The sequence below is a fragment of the Neomonachus schauinslandi genome, chromosome 14 (assembly GCF_002201575.2).
Source record: "Neomonachus schauinslandi chromosome 14, ASM220157v2, whole genome shotgun sequence".
Classification (NCBI taxonomy): Eukaryota; Metazoa; Chordata; class Mammalia; order Carnivora; family Phocidae; genus Neomonachus; species Neomonachus schauinslandi.
This window is the reverse complement of record NC_058416.1, coordinates 68705870-68727567: the sequence shown is the minus strand read 5'-3', so window position 1 is coordinate 68727567 and position 21698 is coordinate 68705870. Positions and strand designations below refer to the sequence as shown.

Here is a 21698-nt window from a genome sequence, read left to right as displayed (position 1 = left end):
TATTTGATGTTTAGTCATGGGAAACCCTTCCAACTGGATGTGGCCTTCATTCCTCTCAAGTGGTCTTTCGCAGATGATACTGGAATGAGGAAGGACATGATGTAAGTTAACTGATTATTTCCTGCAAGGCTGGTCCATGTGGGAGATAGTGTCGTGTGGCAGTTGAGTAAAGTACTCTAACCAGACACATCAAGAGTTTGAATTGCATGGCCACTTCTAATGAGCTGTGAAACCCTGCATAAATTACACAACCTCTATAACTGTTTCCTCATGTAACATGGAGATGGTAATAGCACTTACCTTCTGGAGTGGAGACTGTTAGTATTAGGGGAGGTGGTAGTTGTAAAATACTTAGCACAGTATCTGGCATAGAAGTATTAGTGAATGTTGGCTGTTATCACTGGGCCCTTTCATTTACCTGAGCAGGGCAGGTTTGTGTGTACACATGTATATGTATGGAGGTGGGATGTTAGAAGGAAAGGTGGGGTCAAGACTACTTAAGAGGGTACTGAGGACATAATTAGAGGTCTTGGGCTGGGAATACAGGAATATAAAGGGAATCACCCTGATACTGGGAAATTGATTGGCAATAATCTTTGTGCGGTAGACTGGTTTAGTGGGAATAATGGCAGAGGGAGGGTGTGGTCAGGTAGGTACACAGAAGTCTAAACTTGGTAATTGATTAACTTTGGTGAAAAAGAAGTAAAAGATTATTTCAGTATGGATTACGGGGATGATAGAGAAGGGTAGTCCCTGAGAAAATCAGGAGTGGAAACAGATTTGCAGGAAGACAGAGTTTGATTTTAGCTGAAGTGAGCTAGAGCTTCTAGCAGGTTGTGAGGGATGGGGATGTGGGATTATCCACATAGGACTCAGCCTTTTCCAGTATTTGTTATTCATGCTACCTTAGTAATAGTTGTTTTTCTGATCGTCTTCCTGGAGCTTGGGCTTAGCACTGTCTCCAGCCCAGGAGAAAGCCTGGTATCCCAGTCGCTTTGTAGGCTGTAGGCCTTGAGATCACTGGTGCATTCATGATAGAGGCCAAAATCTAGAGCCTACCCCAGCTCTTTAGAGAAACATTGGCTTTCTGAGCTATGGGATTTCCAGCAAGGTTTGCTTTCCAACCAGAGCAAATATTGGGTGTTTCAGGGAAATCCTCATGCTCAAATTCACATCACTGAGCAAGAATTTAGCACTGCCAGGATGTTGGGTAGAAGAGGTTGCTGAAATCCTGTTCATCAAAAACCTCAGGATGTGCTTTGAACAGGCCTTGCTTCCATCATTCAGCATCCTCTTCTTCCCCTATCAGTGGCCCCCTGATGTTGAGGAGAGCATTACTCTACCATTTTCCTTTCTTTCCCTTTTGGGCTCAGACTTGAGGGTTCTGGGAGAGGAATACTGTCTGGGGTAGGGCTGCTAAGGAGGGGCATTCCTATAGTAAAGGCTTTCTCTTCATGGACCCCAAGACTACCGTGGTTTGGCTGTCACAGCATGGCTCAAATTTCCTGTATGGTTACATATTCCATTTCTTTCCTGACCTTTTTTAAGTTTGTTTATTTAAGCAATCTCTGCACCCATTGTGGGCCTCCAACTCATGACCCTGAGATTGAGAGCTGCATGTTCTACCAACTGAGCCAGCCATGTGCCCCTTTCCTGATTTTTTTAGCACAGCTTAACAGACTCACTGTTCTGTGCCATTAGTTAGTTAGAATGCTTTTAACTGTGTTTAACAGCAAACACTTTAACAACCTGCTGAAGTGGAAGGAAACTTGATCTCTCCTATAAGTTGTAACAGAGCTCAAATGGGCTCATGGCAGCTGTAATGCCATTGAAGATCCAAATTTTTTCATCAGGCAACTCTGTCCACTGCAGTTTGTTGGCTTTGCTGAGCAGCTGGCTCCCCTCACAGAATGTCTGCTGTAGTCCCAGGGCTCACATCCAGCATCCAGAGAATAATAATGAGGACTGATTCTTACCTTTTTGGGAAGGTATTTGCCAGAAACTGCCCAATTTGTCCTTGTGTCTTATGGCCTAAATGGGTCACAAGCCTATTCTTGAACCAGCTGTTGGTAAAGAGAATAGAATTATTGAAGAAGAGTTTACTTCTGTAAATTATCTTCATTCCTGGATTTTGTGTTCATCTCATTCATTTACAAAGAAGGGCCAGTGGACCTGGCTACTCTTCTTAGTAGAGCCTGGTTTAAAGATACTCAGTGGCTATCTCCTGAAAGAAGGGTTGGCTGTACTAGCCAATTTTTCCCCCACTTCTCATTGGTTACACTGACTTCCCAAGTACTGGCTGCTCAACTACTTCCTTTGGGAGGCACTGTTCTTTCCTCCTACCTGGCCATCCTCCTTAAAGGTAGGTCTTCCATGAGGTTCTTTGTGGCATTCCTCTTTTACTTTGAGGCTGCCTTCCACATCCTTCTTTTTTTTTGACACACAATGTTACATTAGTTTCAGGTATACAACAGTGATCTAACAAGTCTACATGTTACGCTCATAAGTGTAGCTCTCACCATACGGTACCATTGCCTGTATTCCCTATGCTGCATCTTTTATTCCCATGATTCTCTTGACCTTTGTGTTGAACATCCTTCTAGTCCTGCTTGCTTCTAAACTCCTCTCATGCCTGCTAGACTTCCCAAAGTTGTTCCATGTGTGACCCCTCCTGTAGCAGAGACCTCATTCCTCCTGCCCTGACCCTTTTATTAGGCTCTTAGCTCCTGGAAGACTGCATTAGCTTCCTCTCCCTCCCCTACACCAAGATAGTTTTAAAATCTCTCTACCTTCGGCTGTGCTAGTATGAGCAACTTCGCCTTACTTCCTTCTGGCTCTGTCTGACCAGCCACTGGCAAATGTTTTTGCCCATTGCTTGGTGCCTATATCGTTCATTTCGGTCCTATCTGCTTCTAGCCTGAAAATTGGCAGCTCCAGCCCAATTCTTCCCACTGAACACCTACAACTCTTGGTTCAACACGAAGGGGACGAAGTGAAAGAAGATCTAGGAAAGGTGGAAGTGGATTCAGGCATCTGTGTTCTATTGTTACTTGAGACTGCTTTCCAGCTTCTACCTGTGGAAACAAAGCGTTTGCAAGAATTCTAAACATAGGCTTTATTTCTAAAGCTAAGGAATGCTAAGAGCAAATCCCATGGGGGCCTGGGGAGTGGGAGGACTAATGAAGTAGAAGTACCAGGAGGACACGGACCTCATGCTCAGTCCACAAAGCTAGGTTTTGCTGAAAGGCAACCTGGTTTCTTGTGTTCCTGAAGTAATAAGTCACGGTGGGGGCAGCTCCAGGTTTATAGGCAACACTTCTAACACTGAAGACTCAGGCTGTTTTTCACCCTTGCAGTCAAAATCCAGCCACCTTGGCCTTCATCTACAGGTGAAGAACAACCTCATTATTTGACCCTCTAGCATGAAGTCAGAGTAGCTTTGATGGCCCTACATAGACAAGTATTGAGAACTAGGGCGAATTGAGTTTGAGAAATAAGTTACCACCTCAGAGAGTAGGACTGAAAAACCTTCAGTCAGGAAAGGGGACTCAAGACCATAGCTATAGTATTCTGGTAGAATACTGTTCTCTAATGAATGCTGTGCATATAGTTAAGGTGAATAATGGAAATAATTGTGAGCTGAGGAATGAGACACAAAACACAAGGAGTCTGCTAATGCAGTCTTGAGGGCAGTTTCATATGAAAAAGGACTTATTAATGGGTTGAATGAGAACTCTTAGGTCCTATTTTTCTTTATAGGGGACTTTGAGCTGGAGAACAGGATGCCAACAGACTGACACTTGCCCCAGTAAACATGGTTTGGGAGAAGCTACCATATACATGATTACCCAAATTGTTTTCGACAGTACACATTATATAATCTGGTGTTAACCTGCAAGTCTTCCTATAGTCATTCCAGCCTAAGCTGGCCTGTTAAGACTCAAAAAAGGCAGCCAGTGCTTCTTCGTTCTAAATGAGATAAGGAGTTTGATTCTGAGGTTTTTTTTTTTTTTTTTTAAGAATTATTTATTCATTTGAGACAGAAAGGGAGAGAGCAGGAGCAGTGGTGAGAGGCACAGGAAGAGGGAGAAGTGGACTCCCTGCTAAGCAGGGAGCCCGACGTGGGGCTTGATCCCAGGATCTGGAGATCATGACCTGAGCTGAAGGCAGACGCTTAACCATCTGAGCCACCCAGGTGCCCCTCAATTCTGATTTTTATTTTTTTAATTTTAATTATTTTTTTTTTTAAAGATTTTATTTATTTGAGAGAGAGAGCACATGAGAGGGGGGGAGGGTCAGAGGGAGAAGCAGACTCCCTGCTGAGCAGGGAGCCCGATGCGGGACTCGATCCCGGGACTCCAGGATCATGACCTGAGCCGAAGGCGGTCGCTTAACCAACTGAGCCACCCAGGCGCCCTCAATTCTGATTTTTAAAGACAAATTAAAACTTCAGATCATTTCCCTCAGGGAACCTACTGAACCTTACAGGTCAGCTGATTGTAAATGAGAAGGAATGAATTCAGGAAGAAATAAACACAACAACGCCATTCACTTCATTCACACACTTAGCATATGCAACTTTAATCAACGAAAAGAAAAAGTCCCAAATGTACAAGTGGAAAAAAAAAAAACTGTTGACACAGGCTTAACTAATATCAGCTACTTTTATGTACAGCTGTATAAGTTCAAAAAAGCTATCCTATATGTATATACAAAAGTTGTTTATACACAAGTCTGTACATAGGGTCTATACATTTATTTCCTCAGAACCCTTAGGTGCCACCTCTTGGTGAAGACACCAACACTTCATTCACATATCTTACAAAAAAAGACTTTCCAGGATTGACAACACTGCATCCTGTATTCAGGCCATGTAGGCTCCATTCAATTGGTTACGATCCTTCCATCAATGCAGACCACACCAGGTGCCTGGGCTTCCCTAAATAGCTTCGCAGAGTGCTCCAAAGTAAAAGTCCATAAACCAACCCGAGATGAGGAAGCAGAGTCCTAATCAGGGTGCCACCACAGGTCCAGGCATAGGTGAGCCTGCCTGCCCTGTTCATTGACGGTACTCCAGTTCATCTACACTGATGACTTTGGCAGGCATGGAGGGCAGGGGCTGCTGTAGCACATCTGAACCAAACCATTTGGCGAGGCCCACTGGGGAGCTGCTCCTCTGGCTGGGGCGATGCTCCAGCTGGGAGTGTACGTGGGGCAGGCCTGACCTGGTGGGCACATTCTGAGGGGTCGTCTGAACGCTGACAGCTGCTGCCTGGGAACCAGAGCCTGGAGGGTGAAGAACTATGGGGATAAGAAAGAAGGTGATCAGAGCGCATGCAGGAAAGTAGTTCTGTATCAGGCCTTGCCTCCCTCAAATCCTATCCATAAAACTCCGAAGAGAATTCTGTACTGGATGATTTATTCTAGGGCTTCCTTAACTCCTTCACAAAATGCCAAAAGACAGTACCCTGGAAAGCAGAGCTATTCAGAAGCATCCTAAATGACATGACCACTACTTCCCCACGACAAGCAGCCACATCACAGAAGTACTAACATTAGATGGTGAGAGGGCACCTACTCTGGATAGTGTCTATGCTAAACCTGTCAGGATTCTCCACCTTAAGAGGCAGAGGACAAAAAAATGCCAAAGCATAGTCAGCTCTCCGGTCTTTGTAGGGATAGGAATTCCAAATCCCATAGAGGTTGGTTTACTTCATCCTATTCTCTGGTTATCCCCTTGTCCCGATCTTGTTAGGGTAAGTTAGAGAATGAATCATGTAATTCATCCTCTCTACTGGAAACTGGTCCAAAAGCCTGAAGCCTATTCAGGCCATCCCCAGCTCCCCTGGCCCATTCCTGAGCCTACCTGAGCGCTGTAGCTGCTGCTGCATCATTGCCAGATGCAGAGGTGTCCCAGGGCGAGGGTTTAGGAGAGGGTGACTAGCTGCAGGTAAAGGGTAAAACGGCTGACCCAGGATTGGGCCAGATATTCCCTGTAAATGAGTCAGGTCTATTCCAGGAGGAAGCACACCTGTTGGTCAGGAAAAAAAAAAACTGGTGAGAAGTAATCAATCTGCCTGGAAACTTTCAAGCTTTGCTGATCTGCAAGTTTTTTAACAATGAGCAATGCTCTTAGGCTAGCTGCTTCATCTTTTAATGGACTAAGGGATAGTTTGGATTGGACCCACTACCCACGAGTTAGATGGAAAATCTAGCAACATTTTTCTAGGGATAAGTAACTTCTCACAGTATAGTACTTCTTCAATTCTGGCAACTATTGTCATGCCAGGTCAGAAACTCACCAGCTTGGAGCAAACTTGGAAGATGCTGTGGATGTACTCCCTGGGCCAGCATCCTTTGGACCAACCCTGGGTGAAGCTGGTGAGCAGGCCGAACGATTGGGACATGGGGGACAAGGGGAACTTGGTGGACAGGGCGGAGAAAAGGTGTTCCTGGAACTGGGGATGCCAAAGTGGGTGTTTTTCTCCCAGTTGCTTTAGGTCGATAATCTTGCTCTTTGGTGTAACGGTTAGTCTGAGACAGTGGGGTAGAACATGAAGACCGCTGCAATGTTGAAAGTTTGGGATTTGTAGTGGGAGAAGAGTCTCGATCAGCATTGGGCACAGAGTTGGATGACAGCAGGTTCTCTGTAAGGACCCAGACAAAGAATATTTTGGTATTGGCAAACTTCTCCCAAACATGGTCTTCCCAATGATCCAGCAAATCTCATTTCTTAGGAAGTTTACAGTCCTTATTTGATCCCCTCAGCAGATTTAGAGGCTTGTATCATAGGAACCATCATTTGCCTTATGAACAGGCCTAGTCAAGGTCACAGGGGTAGTCAGGGACAGAGCTGGAACTAGACCCCAAGATTTCTAGTCTCCAAATGCCTCGTTGGAACAACGTTTATTTTTCTTACAATCCTCCCAACCCAGGAATAGCTATGGGCAAGTGAACCTGGCTTAAGGTCTGGTGGTCTAACTTAGGCACCTTGCTCTGCCTGCCCGTATGGTTGTGGGTCAGATCTGTGTGGGAGCTAGTACTGTCCTAGTCAACTGCTTGGGATTAACATGCATTTTTTAGCCTAAGGGGAAAAATCAAATCAAAGTAAAATTATGCAAGTCCATCACAACAGAAATTACAGTCTAGTGAAGGAATCTGAACTGCCTTTTAGTAGGACCAATAGGATTTCTTTTGCCAGAAGCTTTCTCACAGGCAAAAAGCTCTCAGACCAATACTGTAGACTTTTGTAAAGCTAACTTACTAGAATCTATTTCACCACATCCTTGACCGTCCCAACTGCAATTCCTAAAAGCCCTGCTCACATTTTCTATATACTTTTTAAAAAAGATTTTATTTATCAGGGGAGGGGCAGGGGGAGAGGGAGAATCTCCAGCAGACTTCGAGCTGAGCACATAGTGAGCCGAGCACACAGCTGGGGCTCATGACTTGAGCCGAAATCAAGAGTTGGACGCTTAACCGACTGAGCCACTCAGGAGCCCCTTCTATATACTTCTAAAAGGCTCTCCACACCTTATGCTTCACCCATTGCTGGATTTTGTTGGACACTTAGTCTCCATAGGCTAGAGAGAACGTTTCAGAAGTAAAACTGGTTGTACCACGTTAATTTGCCAAATAAATGTACTAATAATTCAACTTTGAAGCCTCAATAAGGATTCTAAACTAGGGGCGCCTGGGTGGCTCAGTCGGTTAAGCGTCTGCCTTCGGCTCAGGTCATGATCCTGGAGTCCCTGGATCGAGTCCCGCATCGGGCTCCCTGCTCGGCGAGGAGCCTGCTTCTCCCTCTAACCCTCCCCCCTCTCATGTACTCTCTCTCTCTCTCAAATAAAAAAAATCTTAAAAAAAAGGATTCTAAACTAAAACTCTTCTTCATACCAGCACTCATACCACTATTAGATGGGTCAGAATGTCAAGTGGCCAAGCAGCTGTGAACTGGTACAATGCCTTTCTCACAGTCAGACACTGAACTGTGGTCCAAAGCAGGCAGGGGTTTTCCGTAGGGATTTGCAGGGACTAAGGTTAGCTGGTGAGCACTCACGCCCACGCTCTGTCACATACATTTTGGGCAGTACACCCTCAACAGCTCTGCATTACCTTCACTGGCCTTCTGAGTGTCTTCTTTACTGTCACCAAGAGCTGCTTTTCCAGATGTCGGCTCCTCCTTGCTTTTTTCTTTGCTCTCATACATCTTACGAATCACTGAGGTAGGGGTGAAGGAAGGAGAAAGCTGTAGAGAAAAACAGTATTAGCATGTTCTCTAAATGCCTTTCCTAATCAATAATCAAGCCAGGCTTAACTGGTCAAACTACTCAATAAGCTGACGAGTCCCCTTACTGGCTACATGTGGCAGAGACCAACTCCAATGTTCTGGTGTCTAGCTGCTGGAGGAAAAGAAACAGGATGGGCCAGACAGGTGGTGCCCTAAGTGCATCATCTCTTGCTCACATCAAATTTTCATCAAAACCCAGATTTAGCTCTAGCACAAAGGTAGTTAAAGCACAGAGCTTCAACCTACCCACTCATCTGTGTCTGTGGTGAAAGGGGCCTACCTATGCAGCCCCTGCTTCAGCCATTTCCCTAGCCTGGGATTAGGCTGAGGACACGGAAGAACATGGCCGGAAGTATACCCTAGAGCAAGAGCCCTTCCAGCTGGGAAAGGACAGTTCAGAGACAACCTCAGAACCTAAATTTCTCTATATTCTTAATGAATCCCATCTTAACTTCACTACCAGGAAATGCACAATTATCTTAATCTCCTCAGCCCCTAGGATTCACCTTTTGGGGTCATTTGTTCCCATCTCTTCACTGCCCATTTTTACTTTGATGATTTTATTGTGCATGTGACTTTTCTCATTAATCCTAACTCCTTGATGGCAGGAGACAGGGCATGAATTAGGAACAGAGAAGCCCCTTCTAGACCCTGTCTTCAAAGTGCTTGGTGCAAAGACCCACTTCGGCTCCTGAAGCAGAGTAACAGTTTTTCCCCTTGTCTATCAGCTTTGACGAGGCGATAGAGGCTTCTGGGGGATAAAACTTAAAAAAAAAGCTAATATGAATGAGTCAGTTGTAAAACTAGATTTAACAACACAAATAAGCAAACTCCTTTGTCGTAGCTTTAATTCACATCACAGACCTGAAATCTATGAAGTCCCCACCATGTTTCACTGGATTCCGCATGATCCAACCCATTCACCCCATCCATCTCACCTTTCACCCCTATCATCCTCTACTCCCCACTCCAATTGTTCATTTGTTTGAACATATTATATCACCTTGTATGTTTTAGCCCATACTCTACTCATCTATCTGCTGGGGCATACCTTCCCCAATGTAGGGGCTTCACTAGAATCCTAAGAGTTAGACTGTATCCTGAAAAGGGAAGATCTAATAAATAAGCAGGTATGAAAGACTATTAAGTCAGTTATTGCTATGAAGGCACTTAAGGACATTTTGGGGTACACAGTGATAGAATATAAGCACAACCAAACGGAGAAGCCTTAAAGTCACTCACAAAAGCAAAGGTCACTGACCATGCTTGTGATGGAGGCAGCGGGGGCAGGGGAAGAGGAATTCCCTCGGTGCACGGGTGCTGGTGACTTGGTCACTCGCTGTTGCCTGTGAACAAACCAAGTATCAGTATGGGCTCCAAGCTGCTCAAACTCCAAATCCTAAAACCAAAGAATACTTAAGACCAGCCTAGGACTTTAATATCCCATTCCCTCATCCATTTCAATTTTCCAAGCATTTATTAAGTGCCTAACATATGCAAAACCACATGCTATGTTCTGAGGGAAAACAAAAGATTAAACATGGTCCTGGCCTTGCAGGAACTCTTGTCTAGAGGAGGGACACTAACCAGGGCAAACTAAGGCATGTAGATATTAGGGGCGCCTGGGTGGCTCAGTCGTTAAGCGTCTGCCTTCGGCTCAGGTCATGGTCCCAAGGTCCTGGGATCGAGCCCCACATCAGGCTCCCTGCTCTGCTGGAAGCCTGCTTCTCCCTCTCCCACTCCACTTTTAAAGGCTGGATGGGATCTGAGAGAGGGAAGAGGTATTACCAGGACAGGGCACAGAGGGAGCTTCTGAGTAGCTAACAGAGGAGTTTGTCTTGTAATAAGCTACACATTTATTTAATGCAGTTTTGTTTTATTTTATAAAAAAAAAAGAACAGTATTGCTGCCTTTCTCCCCTACTTTATGGTTCATATTACTACTTGTTGCAACTATTGGAAGGAACAGGAGGAAACTGAAGTCAGTAATCATATGTTTATAGATTTGGTCAACAAACCCATTAGCTCTGACCAACAAATATGGATCAGCAAATCTGCATTAAAGGACAGTTTGGTAACTCAACAAGGAATCTGTAGGGGAGGAAGCTCGGCGGAGTTTTACTTTTCATCCTCTCATAACAACAAATATGGAGCTCTGCCAGCTAGCTACATTTGTATAAATGAATGCTTTAAATCAAGAATATAAATAAAATTATGAGGAATGAAAAGCCTACGCTCCTGCAGAATTCAAACGTATCACTTCCTCTACAGCACATCTGGAGACGGACTTCTCCCCATAGATTGTACAAACCTATCAGTGTGTACCACAGAGTTTTACTGTGGATAACTAATTGCTTATCTGTGGAAAACTAATTTGCAAATCCCCACAAGGGTAGGATTAGTTAGTAACTTACCTGTTTCTGAATCCATCTCTGGTTCTGTCCACCTGTGGTTTGCCAAATCCAGGCTGGTAGAAGTTTGCTGCCTGCACTGCAAGGTCATGTGGCAGGGCCAGCCCCTCCAAAGCTGCCTGTTGCAATTCTAGCTGGCTCATCTGCTGAACAGAGGCGGCAGAGGAAGGTCAGCAGAAAAATGAGGATAGTGTCCATGCACTTTTTACAGAGGTCTCTCTTCACTCTTAGAAAGGTATGTTTCAAGCAGCAGCTGAGAGAAATGAGGCACTGCAAACCTGACTAAATTGTGCTGCCATCCACTCAACAGGATTTTAATGAAGTATGACTTTATTCACCCATCTTCTAGCTTTTACTGAGCTCAAATTGTAGTTCAAAACCACTTCCAAGCATTGCAACGATTCTCCATCCCACAGTCAACAATAAGGATGAAAAGTAAGCAAAAAACTTAGAGAAAAAGCTCAGACAGACCTGGACCGTGACAGGGCTCATGGGTTTACGCATGCCTTGGAATGGATCTCCGAGTAGCTGCTGTGGTCCTGGTGTGAAACCTGATGGGAAAGTTGCATATCATTGAGTGTCAAGAGAGCACACATCTGTGAGAGAGCTATCAGCACTACTGCATGCTGCCTCCTGTTGAACAGCATCTCCTTGAGGCAACTACTGACTTCTGGGCTGATCATGTCCCTCTTCTTCTTTGCCCCCACACTGGGCTATGTGGACCTTCATCAGAGCACTTAATGACCCAAATTACTGGTGTATTCATCTACCCCACTAAGCTGTCAGCTTTGTCCCTTTCAGAGCTGAGACCTCTATCTGAGAGAGAAGTGCTTTTCTAGTCAATGATATGGCTCATTATCACCGAGCCAGCTGATAACCAAAGTAGAGTCCAGGGCTTTGAGGCTTACACTCTTCCCATCCTATCTCGCTAACTGGGGAAAGGATAGTACAAAAACTTACTCTGAAGGTATGATGACTGGCAGGGGCCAGAGTGGCCAGCAGCCTAAAGTGATCCAGGGTGACAGGAACACTGAGATTTTACATAACACTTATGCTAAGACAGCTTTTAGCCACTTAGAGTGGATTATGTACCAACTTCATTAAGTTGGTAGAGAGCCACCACCCTGACTTCTACTCTATCAAGGAAAAACCTAGGAAGCCAAATCAACTTCTCTGAATTCCCAAAATAAGGAACAAGACTAAAGAGCTAGATCCAATCTATACAATTTTGATCAATCTTTTTTTTTTTTTTTTTTAAAGATTTTATTTATTTATTTGAGAGAGAATGAGAGAGAGCACATGAGAGGGGGGAGGGTCAGAGGGAGAAGCAGACTCCCTGCCAAGCAGGGAGCCTGATGCAGGACTCGATCCAGGGACTCCAGGATCATGACCTGAGCCGAAGGCAGTCGCTCAACCAACTGAGCCACCCAGGTGCCCAATTTTGATCAATCTTAAGGAGAAAGAACTATGAGTATATTTACCTAGAAGGGCAGCCAGATAAACTGTCTTCTAATTTTGGGCCTCACCATCCCCCCAAAAAGGCATAATAAAATCACATTTCTTTTTAAGCTCTTTAGGGATGCCCATGAAAAAGACTGTGCAAGTTCCAGGGGACAAGTATAACCTTTGTGGTGGGGTTGGGGGAGAATGGACATACATCTACGCACAACAGTATTTACCAATTGGTGATGGTATTCTAGGACGAAGGTAGTCTGCTGAGGCTGCTCGTGTCTGAAACACCTGTGACAAGGGAGGAGAGGGTGCTCTTTGGCCCAGTAAAGATGTTGTAGGCTCCAAACTCCCCATAAGGCCACTGAGAAGATTGGAAGAAGCAGGTCTCTGAACTGGCGGACCCAGAAGTTCCTAAGGGCAGAAAGAGTCATCCTTGTGAACAAACCTACTTCTTACTCCTAGTCAGAGGCTGTGAATTATGGATTAACTTTTGGAAGCCAACGATGAATGTCCCTCATGCTCCACTGAAGGACTTTGGCACATGTACATGCAACACATTTCTGTCATTGTTCACCTAGCAACATCTGCTTTAAGTTAGTGCTACAAATATAGGTTAGATACTTCCAATTTCTATAGAAATTGCAAACCTGTAAGCTGGAAATCAAGGGCTTACTTTGTCATCTTCAGCCACCTCCCCACCCCACAATGAGATTAACAGCAACACAGAACTATGTCAGGTAGTGACACTGTATTCTCGATTGCCAGGCCACATGGATCATTCTCTAAGGCCCAAAGCTGGGCCAGTACACAAAACTGGTTCAAGGGACTAGTGTTCAGGACTCCGAGGCCTTGGTATAAGATGGTGAAGTACCTGCAGGATGTTCTTAGGGACAGGCTGGCCTGGAATCTCAGCAGGGGACATCAAATGGCTTTCAAGGTTTCGCTAAAAAAGTCAAAGGAAAACTGGTTTTAACCTTCTTACACACTTAACTTACAGGTTCATTGGGGACCACAAGAAAGCATTAAAAACTCCCCAGGGAGTTAGCACTTAAGCAGAATGATATCCAAGGCACAGAAAACTAACTTAGATCCACTTGTTCCACTTGCTCATCACACAGGTCCCAAAGATCTGGAAAGGGAAAGAATCTTCACATGTATATGCAAAGTCCACTCAGAGACTCTCAGATGGTCTTTTCCTCCCTGTGGCAACCCTAGTGCATGTCACTGTTTTTAACACTGTGACCAAAAGAAGGGAGAAAGAAAATAGTGAAATACAGGAGCACTTCTTAAGAAGCTACAAGTAGGAAATTGTGATAATTTACAGATTTTAATTTTCAAGGCAACCTTTGCTACCCATTATCTTTGAAACAAGATTTATAGACCACAGATAGTAGTTAAAAACCTAGTAAACAACATGAAAGTTTCGCCAGAATTGTTATATTTCAGAGTTTCACGTTTCAGGAAATTTTATTATTTTTAACCAAGCTGTTCCAAAATGGCTCTCACATATGGGGCAAAATTCAGATCCCCCCACTCTTTGTTTTCTTAATGCAGCAGCAGCTATCCAAATGACATCACCTCTTGCACTTCAGGACATCCTTGTGCCCGTTTAGCTTTGCCTGAAATGCTTTCTCTGTTACAGTTTCCCCTCTACTAGGTGAAGCTGCAGAGGTCCACAGCAATGTCCTCAGGCATGACAAAGAGCCCAAAGATAACCCAGTGTTTTATTGTTGGTTTTAGAATTGGGACTTTTTTAAGTAGGCTCTACACCTAGCGTGGAGCCCAACTCAGGGCTTGAACTCAAGACTCTGAGATCAAGACCTGAGCTGAAATCAAGAGTCGGATGATCAACCAACTGAGCCATCCAGGCGCCCCTAACTGCAGATGCTTTTAATAAGAGATCTCCTCAAAAGTCATTTAAATTCCATCTAACACAAATGGGCTACTTTACACTACATGGCTGACTATATTTGGATGCTAGAGCCTCTACAATTCAGTTTGAAATGGAGTTTAGATTGAACCAGTATGTCCTATTTTGGTGACAAAACAACAGGATTGAACCTACAAGATGGAGGCAGATTAGAAGTAGTATACATGACACATATAGCCATAGTAATTGAAGACTTGATTTTAGAATAGACCATGACTTAACGACAACATGCAAATTAAGCAATATTTTGGGATAATATCTGGTGTGCTTATTACATTACTTTCCTTGTTGCTTTTCTAGGTTAGGTTTGTGTTAACTTTTTGTGTAGCAACTTTAATTATATCCTCCATCCCTTTACACAGGTGTTTGAGGCTCACTCCCTTGGCCAGATAGATTTCAGAGCACTGAAACCTCAACATCAAACCAGTTACCCTCTCAACGCAGGGTCAACTGTATCAGTATCAAACCCTAGCATCGATCTGAAACAAAATGTTCAAAACATCAAGTAAACTACTGAATCCCCCTGCTCCCACTTCTTTACTCATTCACACTAAAAGAAGCTACTTCCAGGATTTGACCCAAGCTACTTATAAGCACCTAATCACCAAGACCCAGATGAACGAGAAAAAAGGATAGTTTGCGATCTTTTAATCTGGTCCTCATTTGAAAAGATCTGTATCTAATAATTCATTGTATGGAAATAACTCTTAAGTAATTCATTACGACAGCGGTTTAAGAGAAACATTCCCCTATAACTGGCATGGTGCGGTCAGATGCAAAGACGTAAGTCTACCCGAGGTGCCTCCTTTCAGAGGTAGAGTCAGTCCTGGCAGTAAGGCCAGGAATAACGGCACCTCTGCTGGAATCTATTGCCAACCGCTGGTTAGATAAAAAACACCGGTTTCCTTCCCTTGGTACGAGGCACAATGAATCATGACCAACTAATGATATCATGACCAACTCGTAGCTCCCAGAAAAGATGATGACAGAAGAAAACAAGAGGCAAAATTCAATTCAATAAATTTGCTGTAAGTTAGCAACAAGAAGAAACCTATGTTTATGTTTTTATTATTCAGGTTTGCCTGGCATCCTCTATCACCTTTATCATCAAGGGATAGCAATACTGACACATAGGCCATGGCTGGGAGCCACCGCTAATGTGTTATGAGAAAGACCAGTATGTGCTATGCACCTGCATTTACTGACATGCAGTCACCGCATGCATAACCCAAATTTGTGCCCCAAAATGTTTTTACAAGTCACAGCTTTTTCTATTTAGTAAATTGACAGAATGCAACGGTCTTGAAAAATCCATCTTAGATATTTTATAAATGATACGTACAACTGCCAACTGCCTAATCAAGAAAGTAGGTAATTCCAGGTATATAGGGGTGATTAAAACATGTGAAAAGAAAGACTTTACTATAAAAACATGGTGAGTTATTTTGGCTTAAGTAGCTGAACAAACTGAAAACTTCCTCTGGAGCGCATCCAAAAAAGGTATTTTTACACTTTTTTTTTTTTTTTAAAGCAATGACTTAAAGTTATATCCAAATCTTTCAAATCGTTACACTGTCACCCATAAAACATATAGATTAACCACACGCCTGCTTTTTCTAGTAACAAATAGCACAGTGATAAAGAACACACAAAAACATCAAGGATCAAATGACTATTAAAGAACTTCCAACTTACTCAGAATACCATTTTTTAAGTCCATTTATTATAGTGGGAAGTAGAATAGAAAGTGAAAAGGAGAAAAGGCTGGGGTTTGTGCCAAATACTTACGCTGACTTTGGGCTGAGAAGGCAAAGTCCCACTTGCCTTCATGGTGCTCACTAGTTTGTTGAATGCGGTCATATCTCCATCTTTCTTGAGCTGTCGATTGCTTGTTACAGCACTCAGGGTCTCCTCTAAGTGTTCTGCCATGAAGGGAGTCGAATTCTTCACCTGCTGGTCCACCTTCAAGCCCTTGAGCCCCGCTTCTACCTCTTCCACTGACAGCACAACTCCTGAATGCGCTGAAAGATTGAGAAAATCCAGATCAAGCCAAGCAAGGGAATATGTGGTAGGAATACTCTTCGGCTACCATGATGGTTAAAGTGAAAATAATTTCACAGTTGAACTGAGGTTGTCAGAAAAGGCCGATGCCAAAAACAGACAAACTGAAGACTCTTAAAATCATGGTTGCTCAGTGGAAACAAGGCCATAATTATGTACTTAGGAAGAGAGGACATAAAATAAACCTAAAATGTTTAGATGCTAGAAGCTGGGGGACCACAACCATGCAATGTTATGCTTTAAGACTTAATAAGATCCTAATGTGCATCCTGCAGGAGGACCTCTCATAATGAGTCTTTTGGAGACTTGTTACCAGGGACAAGAATCCCAGATAGCCTAACATCAGCAAGACTGCTACCTGCACTATGGTTATTTTATTACTAAGGTTTATGTTGAGGGCGCATAACCTAAGCAAGAACGTGGCAGATTGGGGCAAAGGTGTGAGAAGCTGCCAAGTTATGTCCAGGAGGACTACAGCATTAACTGGAGTATAATGATCAGGCTCCAGGTAAGGAGAAGGACTTGGAGGAAAAGCCCATGACCCATTAACTACTAGATTCTCAAGGAGGTGGTACTGTTTGATAAAAATTTTGAAATACATTAAATAAAACCCACTCTCTATTTGACTTTTGATGAAACAGCAGTATGTTAGAACCAACTGCCTTAAGACTGAGATCCACACTTTTTCAAATGCCTAAAGCAGACTCTTAATGAACACTTACAGCTTTCCTTAAGCTTTTCTTTATTTGCAGAAAGACTGGAAAGGAGAGGTTTTAAATCCACTTTGGCTTTCTGTAGCATTTCTAAAATATCCACTTTATTTTCAGCATGGTCTTCCAGTGGGATAGGAGCAAAATAATTCCCCGAGTTCTGCCCAGGAGAGAGGATTGCTTGTTCCAGACCTAATATTGCAAGTAAATATATTTATTAATTAACTGGTCCCAATAAAGCACAGAAATAGATCTTCAACAATATTAAAAGGGCACAAATTGAAGGCTTTTTGTTTTTTTTAGTATCCAGAGACCTTTTAACCCTAACGGACCCTAACAAAGATAGAACGAACCATGTCAGAGAAGGCTCAAAACCACCTTCAAAGTCAGAATCTGAAGCCATTTTACCTGCTAGTCTCTCCAGTTCTTCATGTGGTGTTGACCCAAGACTGCTGGATCGGCTTCCTGATCGGCTGGGGTTAGAGAACCACCTACTGAACCGACTGGCAGAGACTGACCCTTCTCCCAAAACATCTTCTATCATCTAAAGGGAGACACAAAAGGAGCTAAGATAATGGTTTCTAGGTGAAAAGAATAACAAGGTTCAAATTTTTAAAAAAGGTCACTTACTTTGAAACTTCCTTTGATGCTGCTGACCTGAAGGTAAACACCCTCAGAATTTACGATTTTCAACATCTTTAATTTTTCTTCCCCTCCAGGGTCATTTCTGAGTAACCCAAAGGTGGGTGTTACTGACCATGTACTTTCTTAGCATATAATGAAAAACCTCCGTGTCACAGAATATGTTTTGGTTTTCTATCCTTTGCCTCATTAGAAAATCCATGAACTATTTAATGTTAATGTTCTCAGAGGACATAGTTTCAAAATCAAAATCAGCACCACAGTAAAGCATTCCAATGCCAAGCTGATGAGTGGCCTTCAACTAAATATCAAGTATGGAGAGATGATGAAAGAAAGCCCTTGCTTCAAACTTCAACTTTCTCAAGGTTGTGATGAACATCATAAAATTCAATGGTGACAATTTCAGAAGCTAAGAAGTGGAGTTCATAGAGATCATACTTCCAGTCCAAGTTTAGAAGTGTCAGAACGTGAAAGATGATCTTTTAACTGATCTCTAATATCTGTTTGAACTTAATAGGGAGTTTGCAGGTGTTTGTTTTCTTTTAAATCCAGCCTCAATAGTTTTCAGTTTAGTAAGAATAATTAATGTGCTACGATCAGAAACAATTTCTCAACACTATTTCATAATAGTAATTTCCATTATCAATCCTTAAAAACTAGACTGACGCATTAAAAAGAATATTTCAATTCTATTGTCATAAATCCAGTTAAATACCCAAACTGATCTTTATGCAGTGTTCTTATCAATATGTAGAAAAGACAAGGTAAAGCAAATGTCAATCCAAAAAAATGAGGCACACCTTGAAAGGCATAAACTTTCATTTCTATACCAATGATAAAGAGAAAACAGATTTTCCCCCAAACTGGTATATGGATGGCAAAGTAGTGACAGTTTTATCTACAGACTAGAACCTACAATTTCCAGTCAAAATTCAGCAACAACAGGTTAGATTTATTATTTTATTCTCATCTGGAAGAATTTTCTCATAATGTACCCAAACTAAGCCACAAATATTTGCTTCTCTTGAACACAAGAATGAGAGGTTTTAATTCATGACACTAATTTATTACTTGTGGTACTCCTATTCAGTTTCAATCACTCACTTGTAGACTTGCAGACTTTCAAGTGTACTAATTTTGCCAAATTTAAAATATAAGAAGTTTTATCAGTAAACGCTTCACTGTGAAAAATTGGGAATTGTATCTAAAATATAACCACCTTAGGGATAAATAGGAATTATTTTAAAACTAAAAGCTATAGTCATTAAAAAGGTTTTAAAATTGAAAAGAATGTGAAATTGTACAAATAGCCAAAAATCTCTTTGCATTTTAATCCTTTTATTTCCTCTGATCATAGTGTATCCGAAAAAAGAAAGAAGATACACAAGAGGAACATGAAAAAGTAAAGGACATGAATATAAAGTATATGGACATTTTCTAAAGATGGGACAGTAAGACAATCGTTTCCATATTTTGATCAGTGACCAACTTTGTTTCTGTTAGAGCTGTTTTATTATAGCTACAACATAAAAAGTAGAAACAAAATTTCTCTTACACACATTTAGTGGAATGCCAATTTCAAGAAACTAAAGCATTTTAAGCCCGAAAGGAATCCTAAGATGATTTATCTAGTCAGTCATTTTTACCACACAGCAAGCAAGGACGATCTAACAGCAGTGAGATTTCCTGAACCTTGGTACAGGAAATGAAGAGGTGGGCCCGCTGCTCTGATTTCTCGGTCAAGACATCCTCTGCTATGTTCTTGTTAGCCATCAGCTGGTCAAGATGAGGAGCCTATGAACTGTAATCTGGTATGTTTAAACTGTTCCTTCTGCATTTTTAATAACATTTTAAGGTAACTTATGACTGTTAGTCTGGTCCTTCAAACAAGGTCATTTAGACAAGTCATATCTTAAGATTCATAGTATTCTGTCAAAAATATACTGTAAAATATTTTCTCTGACAATTACTAGGTTTTACTGATCAATGCTCTTCTAGTACTTTCCACTTTTATGGAAATTTCTTTAGTTCTGTATTTGTTTCACTCCAGTTTGATTTTGGGGATTTGTAACAAATGTACTTAAAGATACACATTTTCGGGGCGCCTGGGTGGCTCAGTCGTTAAGCGTCTGCCTTCGGCTCAGGTCATGATCCCAGGGTCCTGGGATCAAGCCCCGCATCGGGTTCCCTGCTCCACGGGAAGCCTGCTTCTCCCTCTCCCACTCCCCCTGCTTGTGTTCCCTCTCTTGTTGTTTCTGTCAAATAAATAAATAAAATCTTAAGGAAAAAAAAAAAAGATACACATTTTCTTCTGAGTACACTTTTGATTATGCCACCAAGGTTTTTCTATGTCATGGTCCTTGTTTCATCCACTCTAAATAGTTTATGATTTCCACCCTGGTTTCTTTTTCTTCATTCAACATACGTAAGCACCTGTTATGTCAGGTGTTGTAATAAGACTTGTGTCATATCCCAAATAAACTTATTTTTAATTATTAAACTGAAATTACTTGCATATGTGATCCAAATTGTCGGTTTGAGTAGGTTATGACTTTCAACTTCTAATGTATTGCAATGCTAGTAGATAGAGCCATAATTCTGTTTTTATCTATTAATACCTAAAACTGGTGGAGCTTACTGAGTGCCATGTACTATTTCAAGCACTTTATATAACATTTGTCAGTCGATACTCAAATCCTATATAGTTCTTATTTTTCCTAAATGGTCATTTATTGAGCATAAAATTAGAATTACATGGCACAATCTGGGCATTTGTTTTTAATGGATCCCAGTTTTGCTTTTAAGTGAACCTACTATAGAATATACACCTTAATGAGCAGGACCTTCATGAAAAACATGGAGACCTCCTAGCCTAGCACCATCTACTGCTCAGCATTAGCCAAATTTTGGTTGAGGGTAAGGGCCAAAAATAAAATACTGTGAAGCTGCTATACCTCCTTTTATGCTTTAAAGGCAGTATAGTTATGGGGAATTAAAAAAAAGACCCTTAACTGAAACTGCCATGAATCAAAATTCAGTGCCTACCACTCACTGGATGTGTGACTTTGGGCAAGTTATTTAAGCCTCTGTGCCTGTTTCCTCATCTGTAAAATGGAAATAGTAATCTAATTTAAAAGGGTTTGTGAGCATTAAATAAGTTATTGTATGTAAAGCCTAAAACAATCAGCACTCTAATGAATGTTACCTATTATTAAAAGTTTAGTTTTGAATTCTTCTGTGTAAGCACACGGGTTAAGTTTCACAGGTGCTCACTTTTGGAGCCAAGAATAGGCCTACACATTTTGACCTTTTGCTATGAAAACTTTTTATGGTAAGATTTCTGCCTAAGAGTGAAGGGGGGAAAGAAAAAGCAACTAATGTCCCCCTCAAAAGCTTAGAATTTTCCACCAAGGAAATTAAGCTCCTGTCTGCTCACGGTGAGCCAAAGGACTGTTACTGACCAGCTGACTATAACTGAGGTATCTGACTAGGAGACTTACGGTTAAAACTGCTGCTAAAACTTACGGAACAGAACCAACCACACAGTTGCCAGATGATTTAGAGCCACGCTCCACAAGCTCCTGAAGGGCGCTCTAGACAAGTGTGCTCTTGGACCACATGCAGAGAAGTTCAGAGAGTCAAAGCAAATGCTTAGACACTTTTAGAGCAATTTGGCACTGCTATGACTTTTTACTTTATACTAAACCATTGGTCCGCATGGACTGGAAATATAACTTGGCCCCTCATCACAGAGAATTTCACAAGTGCTGCCCTAGAACTCACCTGCGCGACCCAGTACCTATGCAATGTCTGCTCACTTATTCGGGGGGCCATCTTTTGGGGACCGAGGCTGCAAATGACAAAGAAGACAAGCCAATGCTGTCTTTCTGTCATGCCCAGTTTTCTCTGCTCACACAATAACCAAATAAGGAGACACTGTGGTTAAGCAAGAGTCACTTAAATTCCATGAACCACCAATTTTAAAGGACTGGTCAAATGTATTTGCTGTATTTGGTGTTGTAAATGGGACATCTAGAACGCACAGATGCTTTTGGGCAAATGTGGGTTTTGTTTTTGTTTTGAGAGAGGGGGAGAGGGGAGAGGGAGAGACGAGGGAGAGAGGGAGAGGAAGAGAGGGAGGGAGGGAGAGAGGGAGAGGGAGGGAGGGAGGTGGGAAGGGAGAGAGGGAGGGAGGGAGGTGGG

At 42.3% G+C, this 21698-nt stretch overlaps 1 protein-coding gene and 1 long non-coding RNA gene across 2 annotated transcripts in view; one reads left to right on the top strand and one right to left on the bottom strand.

Annotated features, from left to right (window-relative positions):
- Positions 1-4552: 4552 nt before the first annotated feature.
- EIF4ENIF1 (eukaryotic translation initiation factor 4E nuclear import factor 1) overlaps positions 4553-21698 on the bottom strand; it is a 43781-nt gene continuing 26635 nt past the window's right edge. Inside the window, exons 8-19 of the mRNA XM_044921164.1 lie at positions 17262-17397; positions 16866-17045; positions 15871-16103; positions 13024-13095; positions 12380-12563; positions 11172-11251; positions 10704-10843; positions 9552-9636; positions 8116-8248; positions 6303-6647; positions 5867-6031; positions 4553-5301 (exon numbers count right to left, since the gene is read on the bottom strand). Coding sequence (XP_044777099.1) covers positions 5060-5301; positions 5867-6031; positions 6303-6647; positions 8116-8248; positions 9552-9636; positions 10704-10843; positions 11172-11251; positions 12380-12563; positions 13024-13095; positions 15871-16103; positions 16866-17045; positions 17262-17397 — 1995 coding nt within the window. The 3' untranslated portion in view covers positions 4553-5059. The remainder of the gene's footprint in view (positions 5302-5866; positions 6032-6302; positions 6648-8115; positions 8249-9551; positions 9637-10703; positions 10844-11171; positions 11252-12379; positions 12564-13023; positions 13096-15870; positions 16104-16865; positions 17046-17261; positions 17398-21698) is intronic.
- Positions 16091-17357, top strand: LOC110592515. Its single transcript, XR_002481110.2, has 3 exons — positions 16091-16150; positions 16971-17057; positions 17157-17357. It is a non-coding gene; the product is annotated as an uncharacterized LOC110592515 (long non-coding RNA).